This window comes from Ophidiomyces ophidiicola (assembly GCF_022830035.1).
Source record: "Ophidiomyces ophidiicola strain CBS 122913 chromosome Unknown scaffold_5, whole genome shotgun sequence".
Taxonomy (NCBI): domain Eukaryota; kingdom Fungi; phylum Ascomycota; class Eurotiomycetes; order Onygenales; family Onygenaceae; genus Ophidiomyces; species Ophidiomyces ophidiicola.
This window is the reverse complement of record NW_026054645.1, coordinates 164,215-185,934: the sequence shown is the minus strand read 5'-3', so window position 1 is coordinate 185,934 and position 21,720 is coordinate 164,215. Positions and strand designations below refer to the sequence as shown.

Sequence of the window (21,720 nt, the reverse complement as noted above, 5' to 3'; positions counted from 1 at the left end):
TGTAGGTGAGTAGCTTACGTTTCACAATATTTTACAGCTATAGCCCGGTGACTATTCTATATATCTCAAGACATATATCCTCCTGTCAACATCCTCAAATAACAATGTGGCCAACTGCTATGAGGGTAATAATGCTTCACCTGCGCAGGCGAGAAATATATGTCACGTGATCAATTCACTTCGCTCACATGGCAGAGAAGCATTGGAATTTGTTCAGCAGACATTTAGTTTCCAACCCATTGTTCTAGTTAAATGCAGCAATTATTGATTCATAATTCAATTTTGAAAGCTGTGGCAGGCTCTAGGGAAAGCCTAGATATACGTGAAGATGATTCCTACGGCGAAATGCCTCGCCCGGGGGTCAGGCCTTTTCAAACGTACAACTAACGAGTTGTCCCGCCTATCAAAGATGGGTATGTGCGCACAAACGAGCTTCTTCGCGCTTTATTTAAGCCCATTTCTAGCTTATAATACCCGTCCTGTTTGTCAATTCCTTAACCATGCTTGCCTGGGCTGACATTAATGAATATGTAGCTTGGGGTTTTGAGACTCTCGAAATTCCAACGAAACCGTACTACCTCCTTGATTTTGAACATGAGGAAGGTGTAAAGGATTGCAAAACAATGGCCGATCGTGCAGTGGGTGGCTATAGCACCGCAAACCTAGACTTCATCCCTCCTGACCCTACCACTAACGCACCCGCCCACGCCCGTTTTCATGGCTCTATATCGACTAAATTACCTACGAATTGGAGGATACAGCGGACTGGATATGCTGCATTTCGAAATCACGATCGTCGGTGGATATTCGGTGGCCTACATTGGGATATGGATCCGTTCGCATATCTAGCTCTAAGAGTGAAATCCGACGGTAGGCGATATACTGTTAATATACAAACGGACAGTATCGTGGAAACAGATATCCATCAACACCGACTGTGGACGCATCATCATAGGGTACTATCTCAATCACGATCGCCCGACACGCCCTTGTCGGACTCCCCAGCAGCACTTGCCGATCTTCCGACTTTGGACGCGATATCTCCGCATGCAGCGACTCCCGGACCAAGCTCGACTGGCTGGGAAACCATATTGATAAAATGGGGCGATTTTGTTCGGACAAATCACGGAAAGGTCGTCGAGCCGCAAACTGGCATGATAAGGCAGAGAGTCAAGTCCATCGGCATTGGGCTGACTGATCGTGTGGAGGGCCCGTATGATTTGAGAATCCACCGCATATGGGCAACCAACTGGCTGTCCAAGGAAGAGATGAAAGAGGAGCGCTACATTTGTGGTGAGAGAGCGTTAGATATGCCGACAGTGGAAGCTGGCAAGGATGAACCTTCGCTGGTGGATTCCGAAGCGAAAGGCTTGGGTAGATTCAAACAGCTTAAGGGATTAAAAAAGGAATATTAAGACTTTGGATTGATCTAACCGTATAAATTTAGCATAATACCAGGCGTTTGGAGGAAATTTGTAGGCCATCGCATTTGTATATGAAACTTGCAATCATAGTTCCGTACTTTTAGGTTACGTACGAATAATAATAAAACCCGAAACAAATCCAAGTTGATCACGTCAAGGGCACAGGGTAGAGAGATAAATAACACCAATAAACTCCACAAACAAAAGCTCCAGTCTGTGTATCATACGGCATAGTTCAATAAAGGAACAAGAGCTTTTCCTCTTCTGGATCGCCCTCGCTGTGACGTAGAATACCTCCCCTCATTCGGCTGGATTTCCCCCCTCGGGAACAGAGGGCATGTCATCCTGAAAGGCATTTCCAGTAATCCTCTCGAATGCCTCGTAGTACTTGAGTTCAGTCTTTCTGGCAATATCAGCTGGAATTTCAACGTTTTCCATTTCAGCCAACCCATTAGAGGTCAACCAGTCCCTCAAGAACTGCTTATCGAAGCTTTCCTGGGGTCGGCCCGCTTCGTACTTGCTGGCTGACCAGAAACGAGAGGAATCCGGGGTCAAGACCTCATCAATGAGAATAATCTGGTCGGTTTCAACGTCGAGACCAAATTCAAACTTCGTATCGGCAATAATAATTCCTCGAGAGAAGGCGTGTGCATAAGCCACGTTATAAAGCGTGACTGAAATGCTTTGAATTTTGTCGGCATATTTTTGGCCAATGAGTTTGCCAGCTATGACCCGTTAGTACGTACTTACGAAGCAACCGCAGTCGGTAAGGAGGCATACCATCTCTAGGGTGAATATTGATGTCATGGTCTCCCTGGTCCGCTTTGGTACTGGGGGTCCACAGTGCTTTGGGAAGTCGGCAACTTTCAATAAGGCCTGAGGGCATAGATATTCCATGGACAGTGCTAGACTCTTGATATTCTCTCCATGCTGAGCCAGCGATGTAGCCACGCACAATTGATTCGATTGGGAAGACCTTGACCTTGCGCACGACCATGCTTCGGTTTTGGTAGCTCCGTCGAAGCTCCTGGGGGATCTGAGCAGGCAGTTCAAGGCCAATAAAATGGCTCTGGAGAGTTGGCAAGGCTGCTTTGAGGAACTTGAACCAATAGGCAGAGATGAGAGTGAGAATCACGCCCTTGTTGCGTACGCCCTGAAGCTCTGCATGTAAGCCACGCTCTACAGCGGGGAGTCAGGCCACAAATATTGAACTCACATTTGCAAGAATCACATCGTACGCTGAAACTCTATCGGACGCCACAAAAAGAAGGGTGTTTTCATCGATCTTGTACACCTCCCTGACTTTGCCTTCAGCAAACACGGGCAGGATGGCGCCCAAGTCACTGGCGATGAAGGGCGCCTTGATCAGTTGACCAGTCATGGTGCACGTCAAAACGAGGGGTTTCCCTATTTTTGACTCGAGAAAACAGTCGCTGAGGTCGAAGCGAGGAACGAGGGAAGGGAAAACGAGGTGTCGGCACGAACAACGGCGAGTTCTTTATAAGCTGCGGGGTGCTCGTCGCGGGGCGGGTGGAAAGTTTTGTGGTCCGTGACAGAATCTTCCACCCCAACAAGCTTCCTAGTCAGCAGGCTAGCGAGCCAACTAGTTAGCTCACGACACCCAGAAGACAGCCTGCCAGCTCGTCGATAGTTCTGAACTTGGGTTTTACTTCGCAAGCAGAAAAGAAGCTCAAGCTCTTAAAGTCAAAAGGTGATAACCCGCCCCCCGAGTCTGTCGGCAATTCTCACCATCGTGGCGGTTACCGGCCTTTGACTGAAAACGGCGAACTGGCACCAACAGTAGCCGGGAGGCGCTGCCCCGGCGCATTTTTTCGTGCGCTGAGAGTCTGAGCCGTTTCCTTCGGCAAAATGGCGCGTTACTTGACACCTTCTAAAGTCGCTTTTCTGGCGCTGGTCTCTATCTACTCCGAGGGGGTTGTTGCAAACTCGGCGACTGTCGAGCTTCTATCGTTTTTTGTTTTACATTTGCTCCCTTTAGATACCCTGGACTCGAAAGATTGCGTGTTTCATAGTGATAAGGTTCATACAATCTCTATTGAGGAGTTCGAAAAGGCGACTTCCTGTCTGGCATCTTCTATTCCTGGTCGGACGTTATGGGATATCTTCCTCAAAAAGTTATGGCAGTTGGACTGCGTAGACTCCCTCGAGGAGTTTTTTACAGCAGTATCAGATTTGGTAACCAAGCCGCGGGAAGAACAAATACGTGACCCAGAAACCGGCAAAATGCGATTTTCTCGAATGTCGCCCCTGGGTGCCTTTGTACGAAGAGCACAGCTTGAATACGCAAGACTTCAATTCCATGATTCCGTGTCCCTGTGGCGTGCTCTCATAAAGTATAGGATGCCCACGTATCAGACCTGGGCCAAAAGAAATCCAATCCATAGCAAGAACAAGGTGGATGCAAACCTCTTAGAACTGGGCTTGGACCTCAATAGCCCTCTGGCAAATATTGTCTATGGTGGTCTGGTAGATAGCAACAGTGATGCCAAAATTACTCTAAGCACGAAGGACATGGAAAGGCTATTAGAATTTCAGGTACAGGAAATGCAAAGTAATGGCTTTTCGAACGCCTTCGTTTACCCTTTGCATACTAACCTTTTGTCTAGGCAAAGGCACAAGGGTCACAGAAGAAATGCGCAAAACATTAAAATGGATGCTTATTTCTGGAGCGGCTGTCCCGAATCTTTCCCACTATGTACGGTAAGTCCCAAGGCATGCCCCTTGGTGGCGAATTGATTTGCTAAGTATCTTAAGATTTCTAGACTCATGGAAGGCGGGAGATTTCCCATCGTCATTTGACAGCCTTCATCAATACTTCGACTATACCGTGCATAATCAAGATCGCACCTGTTATCAATATGCCCTGCTGAATTTAGCCACTCTCCAAGCAGACTTCGGTTGCCTTGGGGAGGCTGTTTCGGCCATGCAAGAAGCAATATCTATTGCCAGAGAAACCCAAGATATGCACTGTTTGAACTACTGCGTGAGCTGGCTGTACCATTGTCGGAAGGGCTATTCTTGTGCATCTGAAGACGTTCAGAGCACGGGAATGCTTGGCAGTGACAGAGAGGCATTGTCTTTTCTCCAGGCTAAAGCTCGAGAAAATAATACATGGAGCTTGCTTAGCACTTCCTTATTAGAAGAAGCCAAGTTAGAATTAGCCTACGTACGTTGATGTTCCCTACCATTTTTACGAAGACATCGAGATACTAATTCTGGCCTAGGGAGAAAGTATTGCCTCAGTGTTCGAACATATAGCGAAGGCTGCTCACCTTAATGCCGGCCAAAGTATGAATTCTGCCATGGGCCAGCTACTGGTCCTGCAGGTGGCTTTCTTCATGCGACTCGGTGAGACATTTACCCTATGAATGTGTAATACTAAGCTCTCTAATATATTTGTTATTAGGGGTATCCCACCTCGCCTCTGCAACCTACGAGATTCTACAGGAGTGTTATCGAGAAGGTGCTCTATTCGATGATTATCTCAAAGTCAACTTCCAAAATTCTTTGCTTGTGGGTGTTGCCTGTGTCTTTTATGCGGGCTCTCCTAATAATGTCATTCATTAGCTCTTTTTGAGTGGCAGCCATGCCCAGGCCATATCGCAACTAGAAGGAATCCCGTCTAGCAGTGGGCAGAGCCTTAAAAGTCAACAAACTTGGGTATTTCTCTGTGGCCTTTTGAAGCTACGGCAGCAATTAAACCGGTATGACTCAACTCTTCAAACTCATTGATTAACCGATTAACTAGTGGGCACCAACGTTTATAGAAATGATATAATGGCAGCGGAACATCTCGTTGCTCAACTCCACGGGTGCGCGCCGAACGAATTTGAACATCTCGCCTCTTTACATCTACTGGAGATAGAGTATATGATGTGCAAATCAGATTACAGCTCAGCACTTCGCCTAGTTGAACAGGTTGCGAAATCAACCCAACAGGGGTCTTTTGATGTTGCACTTCAAATTCAGCTGCTGAATTTGAAAACCCGTATATTCCAAAATACAGATCAGCCTGAGCGGGCATTTTCGCTTGCGATGCGAGCTGCCAGCATAGCCTATCGATCGCGGGTACTACCCAGCTTGTGGGAGGCTCTTGGTCACCTTTCTACTGTTTTGATGACCTTCCAAGAATTTAATGCGGCGGCCAATATTTTAGAAAGCGTTATTCCTCAAATATTAGAAAGCAACGATTGTATACTGGCCGCCCGCACCTACTCTCTGCTCGCAGATGCAAACATGGGACTGGCCGGCGGCCATAAGCAGGACAACATGCGACAGCAGGAGTACCTATCAAGAGCATTGGAGTTTACCGATTGCGCTTTTGAAGAGTACTCAAATGCCGAGAACGTGCAAGGCCAATGCGAAACAACATCGAAAAAGGCCACACTGATGTACCTCTCCGGTGACTTTGCGTTGGCCAATGACTATGCAGCTCGCTACCTAGATCTGAAGCGGGAAGCCAGGATGCAGTCTTAGATGGCCAGTTATGAGCTCAGCTTGGGAGTACAGCAGCGCGGCAAGTCAGGTAGCAATGCCGTGTACGCCGTGCTGCGTATCACCAACAGCACTCTGCTGTATCACACGCTCAGCTCTTTCACACCCAAAAATGGGTTGTTGTTCACGCCTCCCATGCCAAGCCGTTGGCCATTGCTGAGTCAGCCAGGCTAGCCGTTTTCGGCGCCCCTCGCCTCCCTTGAAAAGCTGCCCAACTCGTCGCCTTCCCGCCTTTCCATCGTTCTCCCACCAGCACCATCAACTCCTCTCTTCTCGAACACAACGGTTTTTTGCTCTCACATATACCTAATTTTCCCTAGAAACTACTTGTTAGAGCGGTTCGCCTACAACAACTGAGTTTATGTCAATCGAAAACCTCAAGACCTTTGGTAAGTCTGCATTTACCGCCACTCCACTCCCCCTACTGCTGTCCACAAACCGCTTTTGTCTGTCCCTCATCTCTCCCAATCTTGCATACTGGTAGATTCTCACTCTCGGGTTGAATTTCTACCATTTGCAGAACTTTGGTCGCGTGACGTTGATTTGAAGCTCCTCAGCTCAAGCGGGGTAGTTTTGACCAAACCTACAAAATGCTAACTACTCTTTTCAATAGACCCCTTCGCCGAAGCTGACGAAGATACCGGCGACACTAAACAGTCTCAAAATTATATCCACATACGGATACAACGTACGTCCTTGTTTCTTGATCACTTTCTTACTCCACCCCCAAGGGGCTTTTGCACCTTGTCTTGGCATGACACAGGTGACTGACACGTCATCTCTGAGCAAACAGAGCGCAATGGTCGTAAGACTTTGACCACAGTCCAAGGTCTTCCGAAAAAGTTTGACCAGAAGAAGATTCTCAAGGTCATCAAAAAGAAATTTGGTATGCTTTCTACCCCCGCCGCCTTATGGAACATTGGCTAATTGGATCTTCACCTTAGCCTGCAATGGAACCATCGTGAACGACACTGAGATGGGCGAGGTGATCCAGCTCCAAGGAGACCAACGCAAAGATGTTCAAGAATTCTTGACCGACAAGAAGGAAGGCCTTGAACTAGACGCCAAGACCATCAAGGTCCACGGGTTCTAGGTCAAAGGCGACGCCTTTCTCGCCTTCTCCCGCCTGTCTACGCTCTATCTAAATTGGTCATATCTTGCACTGCTCATTGTATGGTATGACTCTAATCTAGTAAGCTGGGCTTGATTCATGTGCCAGGCATAAGGGCGACGGGCACGATCTTGTGGGGTATAATCGGTAAATCTTATTTCTGCTATGGCTACGCACTAGGAGAAAGGTTTATCTCCCTGCACTATAATGGGTTGAGGCGAGCTGGGGCGACCTATGATCGGTTCCTTTAATTTGCCGTGCTAAGCAGCTGCGGATGGCCTGCTGTTCTGCCCGTTCGTTATTAAATTAACTTGATGGTTGATAATAATGAGAGTACTTTGCTTTGATTCGATTTTACTTCACGCCTGCTCCTGTGGCTTCAAAGCTCGGTTTTGCGCAACATCATTTGCCATAACTTTTATTACGACTCATAGCTCACTCTTTCAGCTATCTTAGTTGGTTTCAGTTAGTTAATATCAATAATGCTTATTCGGTTGCAGAGTTCCTTATGAGTCTGTCAGACCCCTGAACGATTGTATAGAAGACTATCTTATGTCCTACGTAGGTCTAATCCTTTAGAGAACGTCCGCCCAGGGATACTCGGTATGGGCGAAAGAGAAAAGCATTGCCACCAACTATATGAAGAGCTTTATACAGATCTGGACACACAACCAAAAGATATACGAGTGAAAGAAATGTATGTACGTATCAAGCTGTCCAGTAACCCGCACCTACGTTTCAAGAGCACCAGCACGAAGATGTTCCACCACAATCATCTTCTCCGCGACGATCTTCCAAAGCTTCTTACCCAAGATGAAGAACGGTAGCTCAGGTTCATTATCTCGAGATAAATGTAGTTGCAGAAGCAGGGAACACATGCTAATAAAACTAGCGATCGAAAATACTGAAAGAGAGGCGGCTGTCTCCTTTTTGATGTTAATTTTGCGCTGGGTGAGGTGATACAGAAGGGTAAGGATCTACAGTCAGTTAGCTCATGGCTGTAAGGGCAGTATTGGAGTAGGACGAACTGAAGTAATAGATATCCAGGCTGGAAGAAGTAAACGAGGGTCGGATGACGCGCCAGAAAGGTAAAGAATCCAAGAAGTTAGGTAGGCAAGTAGAGCATTAGTAGTAAGAAGGCGGATCACAACGGCAGGAGGGGTGTAATTTAGAAGCCTGCAACGATCACCTTAGTCAACGGAGCAGCATCATACAAAATACATATGGCCATAGTTACCAGCGAGACATCAAGCAATCGGCAAAAAAATACGATAAGTACGCCGAAGAAAAGCACTGGCGACGATCAGTATAACTACCCAATAGCTCTAGTAGTAGAGGGGACGTAACGCACCCACATAATCGCCAGGGCAACCTCTGTGACTCGAAACCGGCCGTCCGTGTCCCAGTCTATAGCAGCAACCGTTGCGGCCGTGTCCTTGATTATGGCTGCCGTCCATCCTCCCGCGATATCGCCCTCAGGTTCCCATATAAGTGGCCGGCTGGGAAGCAGTTCCGCCAAAAACGTAAAAGCACACCGCAACCCCCACCACGCCGCCGGGGCGATGCTCAATGCCCGGCAAACCAGCAAGGGGAGGTACCAGCGACGGTCAACGCCAAGTATCACAGCGACACGGGGGTGGAGCGGGTTGGGAGTGACGGCTCCAGGCGACGGGGTACGGGCGATGCTCTTGGACGAGTCGGCGGCGGCAGGCGACGGGAAGTTATTCGGGTCGAGCAGGCTATTGAACAAGAGCGAGGCATGGCGGAGGCGAGTTTGAGAGGGTGGCAGATGGCGAGAGGAAGAGGAAGACAGATCGGCGGCGGCGGCGGAGGACGCCAGTCTCGAGTTGTTGGGTGTGCTTGATGGTGTGGGAGGCGGAATCCTTGCAGCTGCTGCACGTATCGCCGGGGACTGTGTCGCCTGAATCGCAAGCCGGGTGGTCCGCTGGGCTTCTGCGGCGTCTGGGTTGCGAGCGAGGAGGAAACGAGTTTCTCGCAGACGGCGTAAGTATAGACTTTGGCTTTCTGGCGTCAGGATGCGAGTTGGATGGACGGGTCTTGGGTCGTGTCAGAACAGCGAACAGACACCAAATACGCTTCCGATTTCCACTCCTGGGCGCTCTACATTGAAGGTGCTTGTGAGGTTTATTAGATGCTTATGAATCTCCCTGGGCAGCTTTACAGCTCGACTCGTAACCCAAAGGCCAGTTGGCGGAAGCGAATTCCATTCCAGCTGGACGAGGACCTTCGAGGCGAGTAATAGCAGGATAACAGCAGCGGCTCCTCCAATCGTTTCGCATCTGCCCACCCAAGGAACAGCCGTTCCACTGATTCCAAAAAGCTTCAGGGAGTCCATACCGTTGTCCTAATGGTTAAACGTTCCGTTGTCCGATTATGCTTCGAAACGGTTTCTATGGGTGTGCTTGAGGTTCCGGCGCAGCGGCACGTTGACGTCTAGATAAACCATCCTGATTTCACCCGCCGAGGCAGCTGTCTCGTCATCTGGCGCTCCTCGACGCGCATGCAAATTCCGTCTTCTTTACGATCTTTTCTCGGCCAAAAACTGAGACGCGCATTATGTAATATATATATTTATAATCATATCACTTGATATATAGGCTAGTGTGATTTGGGACTAGCCTCGAAAACGTATAAATAATGTTCCGTTGATCTTAGTCATCCGCATCAAAAGCTTCGTAAAGAAACGATGAAATGATGAGAACAGACGGCACATTCTACGGCCTCCGACGGCTCCCTTGGAGGCCTATTGAAACAGAAATTCTACAAAATATACAGCTATAAGACGCAATCATGAAGTCAATTCTTTTGCGACGCTCACTAGCCCCCCTCTTAGCCCACCCTCCATCCCGACCGTCACCCGCACCCTCACTGGCGCAATGCCAATCGAAGCTCTTTTCAACGACCAATAGCAGATATGCTAAAGGGGGCTTTCAGACATTGAAGCCTCGAATACCTGCACAGATGAGCATGAAAAATCGTGTGAAAGATACTATGAGCAGTGCCAGTAGGGACATGATCCCCAACGATATCGGATTACTGCCAGGCACGTTTATTAGGCCTCTCTGGAAAAATATGCCGTCAATATTCAAGGACCCAAAAATGAGGTTACGAATGGAGTGGACATCGTTGAAAATGAAATTTACGAATTTTATCAGGTACGTCCTTGCAGCGAGAATACTCAAGCCTGCTCTAATCCTCAATGAAACTGTAGGCTAATGGGCTCAACTAATTAGTTTAATGTCGTACTGCAAATTTATAAATAAAAAACTTCCCCTCCGATTACGAGAACGCAAGAAGCATGCTCTCGAACTGCACAAGCAGATGTATACCGCCTTCGCGAAGTACAGACTCTCTCTCTCTCTCTCTCTCTCCACTGCCTTTTGTAGAGCTAACCCAATATCTGCACAGAGGCGACACCTCTTCGCTCCAAAAATTGTGTTGCCAAGGGATATACCAGACATTTGCTGCTCGCATCTCCCGCCGCCCACGAAACTCACCCCGTCTTGTCTGGACCCTCCACTCCTATAAAAAATTCCCCTTCGCCCGCACGCTTTCTGGAGCAAAAGTCATATCCGATCGTGCTGCATCTCTTCCCGATGCAAAGGGATTCGGTGTTCGTCAAACCATTGTTAGAATACAGAGCAAGCAATCGCTTATCACCCCAACCAGTGGAGATGAACAAAATCTTGAAGAGATGAAAGAGAAAATGAAAGACTGTACAGAATACGTTGTGCTCCAGAGATTTATGATTAACGGGGAGGATGGGGACTGGAAAATATGGGGACTAGCGGAGGAGACAACCGTGGAAGATATGGAGCAGGACCCCATGTTTGCAGCCGGCTTGACAATGAAGGACCGGATTGACATGTTGACCATGAGGATGAAAGGGTAATTTTTGGCCATATGGAGGCGTAAGATTAGCCATGTATTATATATGTCTTTTTATATCCAAAATTCATAGCGAGCGAATACCACCGCGCGGGTTAATTGTTAGCTATCCTTTAGTCAATCGCCATCACTGACCCATATATCATCAGGCAAAATATTCACTACCCATTCTCCGAGTTTTATTATTCCAGAAAAATTTGATGACACCACCTAACCTAAAGCGGCTCACAAACTGTATATGCTTGTTGAGACCTACGATGTTTACCAGTCTCAATAGCTCCTAAGCGACATGACTGCCGCTCTGAATTATATCACAGATCACCACCGCCCTTGCTGTCCATTCTTTCTGTCATTAACCCATAGGGGATTAGTTTGGGGCTTGCCGCCTTCTTCATCGCGAATGTCATCGGCCGGACCCAAGGCTCCATTCAGATCATCATCTCTACTCACAGGTCTGACCGGTTTATCGAATACATCAAAACGTTTGCCGCGGGCTCTAGCGTACATGAACTGAACGCCAACCCGTAGCGCAAAGGCAATAACGGAGAATATAAAGCCGCCAACAGGCGCAGCGACAAATGCACCTATCTACCTTTTAGTCGCTACCTAACTATGTCAAGAGATAGGGGCAGGAGACTCACCAAATACGCTCCAATCATTGGCATAGAGACCATTTTCCAGCAAGATTAACCGGCCGCCCTTGTATGCACTACCATAATAGATGGACCCGAAAATAAAGACAGAAAATATGCCTCCTAGCCCCCCAACAACAACTTCAAGGCCTGACCAAAAGTAACATCTTTCTGACAAGCCCATCACTAAAACAGGTATTGCAGAAGCCGAAACAAGATCAGATATCAGGAATATCTGCAACACGCTGGGGGATTTTAAGGCAACAATCACCACTGGTACAATGCACAGTACCACCCCGATACGGATAAATATTAGAGATAGTTTGTTGCGGAACAAATCATTACTTGCGGTGCTGACCATGGCGGACTGGAGACTGTCAAAAGCTGCAGTACTAAGAGCAACAGTCATGACAAGGACTATCCCGACCACCCAGCTTGGTAGTTTTTCCAACAGAAGGAAGAAAGCGATCGAGCCGCTCTGCGGCGGATTTCCTGGCCAGGCACCGGACCAGGCCGCCAGAAGGCCCGTGGATCCAACCAGAACAAGAATGCATAGTACCGCAAAGCTTGCAATAGAAACACCAATTCGAAGATCTCGGTCCGTCTTAGAAGCGAAGGTACGGAGCCAAAAGCTGGAAAGAAAGAAGTCGTTTGTCAGAATGGCGATGGGAAGAATATAAATGAGTTGCCAGCCAAGAAGGGAGGAATTCAGGTATCCGGACGAGTCAATTAAGGAGCGATCAATGTTGGTCTTGGTGCCAACAGTAACGACTGCAATGATGATGAGGCCAAGGACCATAACCCCTTGAATATTGTCGGTCATAAACGACACCTTGAAACCACCTAGCGAAGTGTAGATGGTGGTCACGATAACTTGCACAATAACTACTGGGAGTCCATTTAATCCAGTAAGCGCATTGATAATTTGCTGCAGCGCAGACAGTTCAGCAACCATATAAAGAAATAGAGTGATCAAGCTAGAATTTAGTTAGAAATTTGTATCTTTTTTAGGGTTCGAAATACGTACGTCAAGATGCTCAAGTACACAGCGGCGACAACTCCATATCTTTGTCGGGTCCACTCCGTCAAGACGAAACCGTCCGGGCATTTTTTCCGAATAATTGGTCCTAGGAATCCAAAAACTAATAGAGGTAGCGAGGATGCTAGTCCATACACGACTAGCCCCTGCACGCCAGCAATCGTGGCTATTTCTGGGTATGTGAAAAGAATGCCAGAACCAAGAGCTATATAGACATGAATAGAAGAATCCCTAAGGTCAGCATAGGTCATGATATGAGTAAGTTTGCAGACAAAGGCAGGGGAGAAGCGGCAGCACATTTCCCACGCAAGCATTAACTTGATCGAGTGTTCAACGGTACAATCTCAGCTTCTTGCCTGCACTGACGCCACACGATCTCTCCAGGCCGGCGAAAAGGCGTCCAGAAGTTGGATCATTTGGTCGCCAGCGCCACAATCAGCACCCGTAGTGTTGCCGCAGCAGATGCTCTCCAAGAGCTGCCATGAGAAGAGGTAGATGAATCCCAGAACCAGCCTGATATGCGGGATAGAGCTATCACCTTCGCCTGTTTCCACCGCAAACTCTTGGAGTAGCATAGGCTGGAGTGAACTCTCTGATACGAACCTATTTTATGCTGCACACTACCCAATGCTCTGCAGCTGAGTACAATAACTTCACTCTGCCGTTCCACGAAAGAGCCAGAGACCAGAAAGTCTAGGATCTTGGGTATAGAGAGATGAAACTAAAATTTCATCGATGACTCTTACTTGGCTGCCGCTTCTCACGCTTGAGAAGAAAGAATTGATATTGCAGCCCATGCATTTGACCACTCACCCGAAGCGATGAAGTTCAGAGCAAGAGGCAAAGCTAATCGCAAAAGGCGAGAACGTCAGCTATCCATAAATCGACACAGTGGAAGGGAGAAAGCAGCTACGAGGGGTACTCGTTTTAAAACGGCGTTTCTCTGGATTCTAACCCTTTTGCGTCCCGTTACTGGACAAGAATTGGCCCTTTGTCTGCTTGCGCAGCAGATAAGCAATATAGAGACCAGTCACCCTATCATCCAGTAAGTTTTCCAGCCATCCATAGGTGAGAGATCATAATTACAAGAACGCCCCATAGGTTAAATATATCAAGGCGTTAGACGCCTGAAACGAGGGTTGGCCCATACCGGACAGCGGCTAACTATTTCGCGATGTTGAGGCGGTGATAGAGTCAGACCGCCCACCAGAACCCGATGGACAAAGAATGAAGGAAACAGAATGCACGGACAGTCCGGTGACCAGAAGAGCTTCTATTTATTCAGACATTTTTCGACTTTTTTTTTTTCTTTTTCTTTTCCACGCTTGTCATTGTCCGGTAAGATGGGGTCGCTTGCGGAGAATTTCGCCTGGGCTTAGAGCCTGCTCTGCAATTCGGCTAGTTAAGCTTCCTCTTCCCAAACCAGCGCGAATATGCTGCCTGGCGATTTGTCGTGGCTTCATAGCGCGGTGGAGCTCGCCCAATGACCTGCCGTGAGTGTGGATCGCAGGCATGGCGTTTCTTGGGTGCGGATCTAAGTTTTCGTGACTGGCAGGTGGAAACTCTATTCGGCTACGGAGTTTTTGAATGGGGTCTTGAGATGTTGCCTGTGAGAGAAGTGATTGACATGGGCTATAACTATATGAACGAACTGGAAACATTGAAAGTCATGATCGTTGAGTCGGAAGCAGTTTGATAATACCATAACTACACATCATGCAGCCAGAGCCTCATGTCCGCCATGCGCGTACATAAGGATTGAAGAACGAAAAAAAAAAAAAAACGCTCCAAGAAAAGCTGTTGCCAGGGCCGCAGTTTCCTGGAGTCAGGGAAGAAATGCAATGCAAACGAAAAGTACCACCATTGACTCTCGAGCCTACCTTTTAGCCAAAGAGCTTGAACCCCAAATATACCATGTGAGAAAAATTGTTGTGCTTGAGATGATTGGAGGAAGCACAACGGGATCAATCGTCATCAAAAATCTGGAATGTATTTTGCAGAACTGTCTCAATGACCCGTGCTTGCCAGCCTGAATCCGCAATGCTGTGGCCAGCACTGGAGCCCATAAGGGTCAACCTGTGAGGCTAAGTCAGTATGGACCCGCGTCAACCATACTGATGGGGGATACTGACCCAAAACTTATGGCAATATTTCCAGCATTCATTCTGTTTTCGGAGGACCGCTCCTGCACATGGTTCAAGTGCTAGTGGAAATAAATTAGTATCTTCTCCTAAAACAGGAAGCAGGTACCCATACCAAGACTAATGCCCGGAGTGTGGCATAGTTAGGATCTGGAAGGCTATTGATCAGAGCATGTAGAGTGTCTCGACGTTGATTATCATCCTCCTTGCCTAGAATACTGTTAAAAACTACATGGATGAGGGAAGTGAGGAGAATGAGGGATTAGCTTACGAGCAGCATTGATAAAATCTTGGTAACGATCATTCGTAAATAATGGGTCCGGCAGCTCCCGGAAAAATTGTTTCATGAGACCAGCAACGCTATTTACATCATGGTAAAAACTTTCAGGATTGGTGAAATCAACTTGGCTGGAGTCTGTGTTCAAGTAAGCAAGAGTGAAATTAGTGCATAAAACAGTGGCAAAACATACCGTTATCGAACAATGCCTTCATCCGCTGGATATGCAAAGTATTTCCAGACAGCCTGTATATTCCCTCCAAATTCAACCCGAATAATTCGACAGCTTGAATACATTGATAGACGATCATTGGGATTGCTGTGCCATCTCTTCGGAATAGATCTTCCAGGCTAACGCCAAAAACGGGGTTCAACGGGGGCAGATCTGGATGTTGTCCTGAACTGGAGGCCGGGCGGTCCAAACTCGAACGTGGAGGCGCGGAAGCAAAAGTTTGATGGGGTATAACAGGAGGAGGATAAGGCATGGGGAGGTGCTGTGGTGGCGACTGAGTAATAAAAGCTCCCTGAGTTGGATGGGGGAAAGACGGAGGAGGTTGCGGAGGCTGCACAGCATGCTGCATCTGGGCGGGAGCAGGCGGGGCATTTTGAGGAGTCATTTGAGCGAAAGACTGGGCTGCTGTTGGGGGTGGAATGGCTGGGGTGGAATGGATGCTGAGTGATTGCCTCTTGGGGTGAGCGCTCGCATTTTGCGTTTGTGGAGTGATGAGGGTCTTGGAATCAATTATCAGTATAGGAACAACTAAAAAGGGGTTATCTCCTGCTTACAGGATGACGCTCGTATTTGATCAAGTTAGAGTTGGAGTTAGCTTTTGAGGAATGGCTCATGATATAATCTTTGAAGTCGCGCTCATTGTCAACTTGACGAGCAGCGTCCCGGAGACTTTTTGGTATGGGCGCATCTCCGGCACCATTGTTTCTCAGCGGGCTCACTGATAACCCAGTTCCTAGCAGAAGTTTTTCGCTAAAGGACGCTGGAGACATGGTATGTCACAGTCAGCATGAGGTTCATTGTCACCTATAAACTGGCATTCAACATACCGAATTTCTGCATTTGGAGAGCCAGTGCAGAATCACACTCATTGATCAAGTCCTGGAGAGCGTTCGTGGCCTGAGGCCGGAGCGTAGCAATCAGCTCCTGTTTTAACGTTTGAGCTGCCTGCACCTTGTTCGCATAATCCGTGTCTGCATGTTGTACTTTTCGAAGCAACTCTTCCTCATATTGCGCAGCGGACTTTGGACCCTTAAGACCAAACTTCCCTGGCTGGCGGTCTCCGGTCCTGGCACGGTCGTATTGCTCTGCGAAGCCGTCATATTTTGACTTTGCCTTTTCAGCTGCTAATTCGGCATCCTGAACTCTCTTTTCTGCGGACAACCCATTCTGCTTCCAATGTTTGCGGCCTCGTTCAATGCTTGCGGCGAGCTCGTTCAAATCATCCGACATTTTATGTAGGGAGAGCGAGAACTGCAGGCCATGGTCCGCCATGCGGTCGTGTACTTTATTCATGTCATCGTAGCTCCGTGCGAAGGTGCCCTGGCGGTTATCCGGGCGCAACGAAGAATCGTGCATCGCACGCGACAGTTTCTTGAGTCCCTGGGCATGGTCTTCTTCGAGCGAGGCGCGCTTGCGTAGTAAGGTCGCAAAGTCCTACAATTGGGACGAACGATCAGATGGGCATAGGTGCGAGGCAAGCATTACAACGCAAGGAGAGAGCTTACTTTGGCGGAACTGATGCTTTGCTTCAGCCTATTTAGAAGGGTCGAAACCCCAATCTGCAATATTTTCAGCAAACCGTCATGGCATCGGCAGGCCACATCCACATACGTCGGACTGAATCACTCTTTCCAACTTCTCCTTCTCCTCTGTATCAACCACTGCAACTTGAGGTGTCTCATCTTCAGGCTGAGGCAGTGGTGCTTCGGCGTGCGGAGGTTGAACAGATGTAGATTCTGGCTGACTGGCTGCTACCTCCGCCATTGTGGATGTTATTTGTACACTGGTGTTGTTTACCTGGAAGATACGGACTTGATCTGTACTCCAGATATTAAAACCCGCAAGACCTTGAAATGGGAGCGCTGCTGGTAATAATTCGCGATAATACTTCGCAGTTGGGTGGCGTAGTTAACTATGTTGACTAACTGGTTAGTTAGCCGCATGTAAGCTTGTAAGTTAGTTAGCTACGGCGCGCGAAACAGACCGGCTATGCTCCCCGCCTCGCGTCATACAATCGACAAAAAAGACCCATACAGCAGATTATAAAGGAAGTCCTTGGTAGGCTATAACTGCCATGCGCCTGATCTATAACTGGCATTGAAATCTGCCCATCGACTTCGTATGTCGAGTAGCAGACCCGAGAATTTAATAGCTACTCCGTACACTACAAATGAAGTAGGAGAAACGCGCCAGTCTCTTGCTCCCTTTCGCCGTTATTGGACCAGGATGCCGCACTTGACAGATAGAAGCTTGTGGAGCTTGATTGCGATAATACTAACGCTGAGATTTGCGAATCCCCATTATTATTGACACTGGGTGGATTGTTCCTTGTCAGTAAGCAGGGCGCCGTTTGATTTGTCGCGATGGAGGCTCTGGCGACAATCATCATCTCGAAACGGCCTACCGTGGCCCCCTGGGCCCTGGCCCTTGTGGACAAATCACGCATGCCCCGCCCTCCCTCTTGTTCTCTGGAAATTCTAGAAATAACGGCGAAATAACTACATGGATGGATGGGTTGGGCTCTGAGATTTATTTGCGTTGAGGCCGGGCCTGGTCGGGGTTCACTTAAAGGAGCCGCGGTTCGGTTGACTCCACAGCAGGACCACGAAGCCAACGACGCTCGCAGCTCCACTGAACCTAGGTTAGAGGCATTTATAAATGTTGGTTACGGGGCATAGCTGAGCTGCCATTGTTGTCGTAAAGATCTACTCGTGCGAAAGGGTTGAAGGTTGGATAATAATTATGATGGCTTCTAAGGAGATTCATGTCATTGCGACCTTCAAACCGAAGGCAGGAAAGGTGGATGAGGTGAGCACAAACAGAAAGATAATAGAGACCAGCACCCATGTCCTATAAAAATAATAAATCAGGCAATCCATTGGCTAGGTCGCTAATAATAGGCGCATTTCAATAGGTAGCAAAACTCCTCGCCGCGTCAGTAGCCAACATCCACGAAAAGGAGCCAGATACCTTGCGATTCTTTGTGCTGCGGCCTAAAAAAAGCGACGAGCTTATCATTGTTGAAAAGTATGCTTTTTGCAACCCTGTTTTGTGTAGGATGATCCTCCCGATCTAACCAGGGCCGTGCGCAGATATAAGGACGTGAACGCGCTCAAAGTCCACGGAGCCACTGATTACTTCAAAGCGCTGGGCGGGAAACTTGCGCCGCTGCTTGACGGGCCAGCAGACTTGAAATTCTGCAGCTTTGTCACCGGATACGAGGGGAGGCCATCGAAATTGTGATTTATCAGGAGTGCTCCGCACTGGGTCTGGGCAAAGGGATGGACCTGAAGAAAATGTGACTCTGGAGTGTGAATATGAAGGAGAAGAGAACGGGTTTCAAGAGTCTCCAGAACTCCCGGTGCCAGTCCAGAACAGGGGAAAGGCAGATGGAAGTGCAGCAGCTCTTGGGGTTCCAGCTGGCATGATGCTGGATAAGGACCCTCCCCCCAGCAAGATAGGCCTGGGGGCAGAGAGACGGGGTGTGTTCGAGTGCGGTAGAAGTGTAAACGAGCTCCGACATAGGTTTAATGGATAAAACTGGCGGGTGCCCGAAGCTGCCGTGGTGTTTGTATCAGAGGTTGCGACGCTCCGCTGGGACGAGCGCACAACGCGCCGACCAGGGTGGCCGCGGACAGCCAGAGCTAGTTCGGTAGTTAAATAGCATTTTCGCCACGAAGCTGGTAGGGCTGGCCAGCGATCAGACTGTCATGCAGCGCGCGGCAGCCAGGGCATCCGGGATCCCCTTTTGGCGGGCGCAGTGGCTCGTCCGGCTGCAGGGCGGGCAGCGCAGCGAAACTAGAGCGCCGTCGGCGCCATCACGCCAGGCCCAGGAGAGTTCGGCGTCAGCCCCGGGAGTCTCCGTCGGACCACCCAGCACGCTCTCCCTGAGTCCTGGCAGCCAAACCGGAAAAGCGCGCTGGGGCGGGTTTGACGTCTGTTCGAAGATTCGAACGATCCCTGGCACGCCGGCCCCAAGCCACCGCGCGCGCCATTGGCTGCCGCCGTCGAGATGAGACGCCGCGCCAAGTATCCCCTGTTGACCAGCGCGGCCGCCAAGGGCCCCAGCACGCCGTGTTCGCAGGCTCGTCGTCTGCTGCTGGCTGCGTTGCTGCTCTCTGCCTGCTCGCCGCCCTCGCCTGTCGCTGCGCTCGCTCCGCTCTCTGGCCTGCTGCCTCCCGCATTGCCCGCCCTCGCTGTCGTCGTCGTCGTCGTCGTGCTCGTCCTGCCTGCCTGCCTGCCGCGCCGCCCCCTCTCTGTCCCGCCCGCCGTCCGGCTCTCCCCCCTGAAGCTCTCGCCTCCCGAGTGCTCCTCCCAGCTCGCTCCAGCAGCAGTCCTCGCGCCTCGCATTTTACGCTGACCGTCCGTCTCTCCGCGTATTTGCTGTCCTCTCATTGAATTTTTGCGTGCGGCCTCTCCTGTCCGCCGTGAACTCCCGTTCTTTGCCGCCGGGCCAGCTCCAACCCTGAAGAAACCCGAAATACTGTCTTTCAGCATCTTGCTCTAGAGACTGGAGTAAATACTCCCAGAATACCCTGTGAATTTAACGCAGGCTCTGTCAGGGGCTTTGTGTGCCCTCGAAAGCCCTCTCGTTGCAAAACATTATAGTCCCAGTTTCGACCAGGACAATTTTCGGGGTAATACCAGCACTACTTGTTAATTGTCGGCAACGGTATGCGATGTCAAAATTGCCGTCCTATTCTTTGTACAGTACTGACTGAAAATTCAACTGCTAGATTTTTGGCCGCCGGCGCCGTTGTACATTTACTACCCTAGAAGCCACATATAATACGTCAGCCAATTTGAGCCTTTCTTCCTGTACGAAATTTCATACAGAAACCAATTTTTTTCTAATCATGGCCTCTGGACCAGCCACGCAATCTCTAAAGGTGGGCAAAATACCCAATGTTCATCAATTTCAAATCTCTGGACAGCACTGACTTGCATGGTCTGTAGTGCGTCGTCACTGGTGACGGTGCAGTTGGAAAGGTAGTCCTGACAATATAACTTTCTGCAATCTGATATTGACGCGGTGCTAGACTTGTCTTTTGATCTCATATACTACTAATGCTTTCCCTGGAGAATATATCCCTACTGTGTATGCGCACTTCTTTATCTTTCTCGCCTTATTCCTTTCTAATCCGCCATTTCTAGTTTCGACAACTATTCAGCGAGTGTTATGGTAGACGGTAAGCCAATCAGTCTCGGGCTTTGGGATACCGCCGGTCAGGAAGATTACGATAGACTTCGCCCCCTCTCCTATCCCCAGACGGATGTCTTCCTGATCTGCTTTTCCATTGTCAGCCCACCGTCGTTCGATAACGTTAAAGCGAAGGTAAGGTTTCTACCAAGTGTCAAGCCTATCTACCTAGCGAACCATGTTTTAACTTAGTGTCTACTCACAGTGGTACCCGGAAATTGAGCACCATGCTCCGGGTGTTCCAATCATTCTTGTAGGGACCAAGCTTGACTTGAGAGACGACAAGAATACGAACGATGCCCTTCGCTCAAAGAAGATGGAACCGGTTAGCTACGAGCAAGCTCTAGCAGTCGCGAAAGAAATTAAAGCCCAAAAATACTTGGAATGTTCTGCTTTGACGCAGCGAAACTTGAAGAGTGTCTTTGACGAGGCTATCCGGTACGTTACCGCACTCACAGCCTCTGGTACCTGGAGTCTAATAATACCCCCCAGTGCTGTTTTGAACCCGCGACCAGTACATAAACCGAAGGCGGCAAAGAGATGTAGCATTCTCTGAGAGCTAAGTGAGTCAAACTTTGATTTGTCTCTGACAAATGCATTTGTACACCTTCTAACTGGTCTAACATACAGTACTCCGTACCTTGACTCAGCCTAGCTATCGATAGTCATTTAAGCTTGTGTTTGGGCCGAAGCATAAGTATCCTTTGATCCGACGATGCTTGAAGTCAGCGCAGCGAGTGATTTCCTTTTTTTTTCTCACTTATTCGTACATGTGGTCAAGCACGTCAATTATGTATGTCAGATACCCCCCCCTGGATGATTAGACTGAGGTACCTTGCCTGTTTTTCAGACGAAAATGCACCCTAACGATTTTGGATTTTGAGAATTGTCTGTCCTTGAAAACAATATCTTGATCCACGTCGTGAACATTTTTCATCTGCAAGCGAATACCCCTTAATATCAAAATTCATCTACTTTTGTCACAGGCCGCTACTTTTCCCCCCACCCGCCTTTCTTTTTTATTGTCTATGCTTGAATTTTTTTTTTTTTTTTTTTTTTTTCTGTGTGAACTCTTTTGTTTTAGCATTGTCTTGGTCACTTTTTCTCCTCAGTTGGCATTATATCATTTTCCATTTCTACTTTTGGATTCACTTGTGCGGCCGAATACCACGGTCTTGGTTATTATAGTAGCTGAAATCTTGCATGGAGGTGCATCGATCTTTAACGTACTCTTTTCAAT

General features: G+C 48.6%; 9 protein-coding genes across 9 annotated transcripts; 6 read left to right on the top strand and 3 right to left on the bottom strand.

The window, feature by feature from the left end:
* Nucleotides 1-500: 500 nt before the first annotated feature.
* On the top strand, nucleotides 501-1,415 carry LOZ57_001919 (uncharacterized protein; the record flags this gene model as incomplete). The annotated part of the gene is made up of 1 exon (XM_049251001.1): nucleotides 501-1,415. The coding sequence occupies one exon, from the start codon at nucleotides 501-503 to the stop codon at nucleotides 1,413-1,415; it is 915 nt and encodes a 304-aa protein (XP_049109851.1).
* Nucleotides 1,416-1,724: 309 nt separating this feature from the next.
* ADE1 (Bifunctional purine biosynthetic protein ade1) lies at nucleotides 1,725-2,805 on the bottom strand (the record flags this gene model as incomplete). The annotated part of the gene is made up of 3 exons (XM_049251000.1): nucleotides 1,725-2,149; nucleotides 2,205-2,577; nucleotides 2,641-2,805. 3 exons carry the CDS (start codon nucleotides 2,803-2,805, stop codon nucleotides 1,725-1,727), a joined length of 963 nt encoding a protein of 320 aa, XP_049109850.1.
* Nucleotides 2,806-3,293: 488 nt separating this feature from the next.
* Nucleotides 3,294-5,921, top strand: apc5 (the record flags this gene model as incomplete). Its single annotated transcript, XM_049250999.1, has 7 exons — nucleotides 3,294-3,996; nucleotides 4,052-4,145; nucleotides 4,200-4,611; nucleotides 4,670-4,793; nucleotides 4,852-4,958; nucleotides 5,013-5,149; nucleotides 5,213-5,921. The coding sequence occupies 7 exons, from the start codon at nucleotides 3,294-3,296 to the stop codon at nucleotides 5,919-5,921; spliced, it is 2,286 nt and encodes a 761-aa protein (XP_049109849.1).
* A 379-nt stretch (nucleotides 5,922-6,300) lies between these two features.
* On the top strand, nucleotides 6,301-7,032 carry SUI1 (Eukaryotic translation initiation factor eIF-1; the record flags this gene model as incomplete). The annotated part of the gene is made up of 4 exons (XM_049250998.1): nucleotides 6,301-6,328; nucleotides 6,553-6,627; nucleotides 6,733-6,825; nucleotides 6,884-7,032. The coding sequence occupies 4 exons, from the start codon at nucleotides 6,301-6,303 to the stop codon at nucleotides 7,030-7,032; spliced, it is 345 nt and encodes a 114-aa protein (XP_049109848.1).
* A 3,000-nt stretch (nucleotides 7,033-10,032) lies between these two features.
* LOZ57_001915 (uncharacterized protein) lies at nucleotides 10,033-10,963 on the top strand (the record flags this gene model as incomplete). Its single annotated transcript, XM_049250997.1, has 3 exons — nucleotides 10,033-10,226; nucleotides 10,305-10,412; nucleotides 10,480-10,963. The coding sequence occupies 3 exons, from the start codon at nucleotides 10,033-10,035 to the stop codon at nucleotides 10,961-10,963; spliced, it is 786 nt and encodes a 261-aa protein (XP_049109847.1).
* Nucleotides 10,964-11,277: 314 nt separating this feature from the next.
* Nucleotides 11,278-12,881, bottom strand: LOZ57_001914 (uncharacterized protein; the record flags this gene model as incomplete). Its single annotated transcript, XM_049250996.1, has 3 exons — nucleotides 11,278-11,543; nucleotides 11,601-12,568; nucleotides 12,619-12,881. 3 exons carry the CDS (start codon nucleotides 12,879-12,881, stop codon nucleotides 11,278-11,280), a joined length of 1,497 nt encoding a protein of 498 aa, XP_049109846.1.
* A 1,713-nt stretch (nucleotides 12,882-14,594) lies between these two features.
* Nucleotides 14,595-17,044, bottom strand: RGD1 (Rho GTPase-activating protein; the record flags this gene model as incomplete). The annotated part of the gene is made up of 9 exons (XM_049250995.1): nucleotides 14,595-14,706; nucleotides 14,763-14,833; nucleotides 14,887-14,981; nucleotides 15,043-15,186; nucleotides 15,242-15,779; nucleotides 15,835-16,040; nucleotides 16,108-16,714; nucleotides 16,786-16,839; nucleotides 16,892-17,044. The coding sequence occupies 9 exons, from the start codon at nucleotides 17,042-17,044 to the stop codon at nucleotides 14,595-14,597; spliced, it is 1,980 nt and encodes a 659-aa protein (XP_049109845.1).
* A 981-nt stretch (nucleotides 17,045-18,025) lies between these two features.
* On the top strand, nucleotides 18,026-18,523 carry LOZ57_001912 (uncharacterized protein; the record flags this gene model as incomplete). Its single annotated transcript, XM_049250994.1, has 3 exons — nucleotides 18,026-18,088; nucleotides 18,195-18,307; nucleotides 18,373-18,523. 3 exons carry the CDS (start codon nucleotides 18,026-18,028, stop codon nucleotides 18,521-18,523), a joined length of 327 nt encoding a protein of 108 aa, XP_049109844.1.
* Nucleotides 18,524-20,136: 1,613 nt separating this feature from the next.
* Nucleotides 20,137-21,036, top strand: RAC1B (Rho- protein rac1B; the record flags this gene model as incomplete). The annotated part of the gene is made up of 6 exons (XM_049250993.1): nucleotides 20,137-20,169; nucleotides 20,237-20,269; nucleotides 20,320-20,378; nucleotides 20,435-20,615; nucleotides 20,686-20,918; nucleotides 20,973-21,036. The coding sequence occupies 6 exons, from the start codon at nucleotides 20,137-20,139 to the stop codon at nucleotides 21,034-21,036; spliced, it is 603 nt and encodes a 200-aa protein (XP_049109843.1).
* Nucleotides 21,037-21,720: the final 684 nt, after the last annotated feature.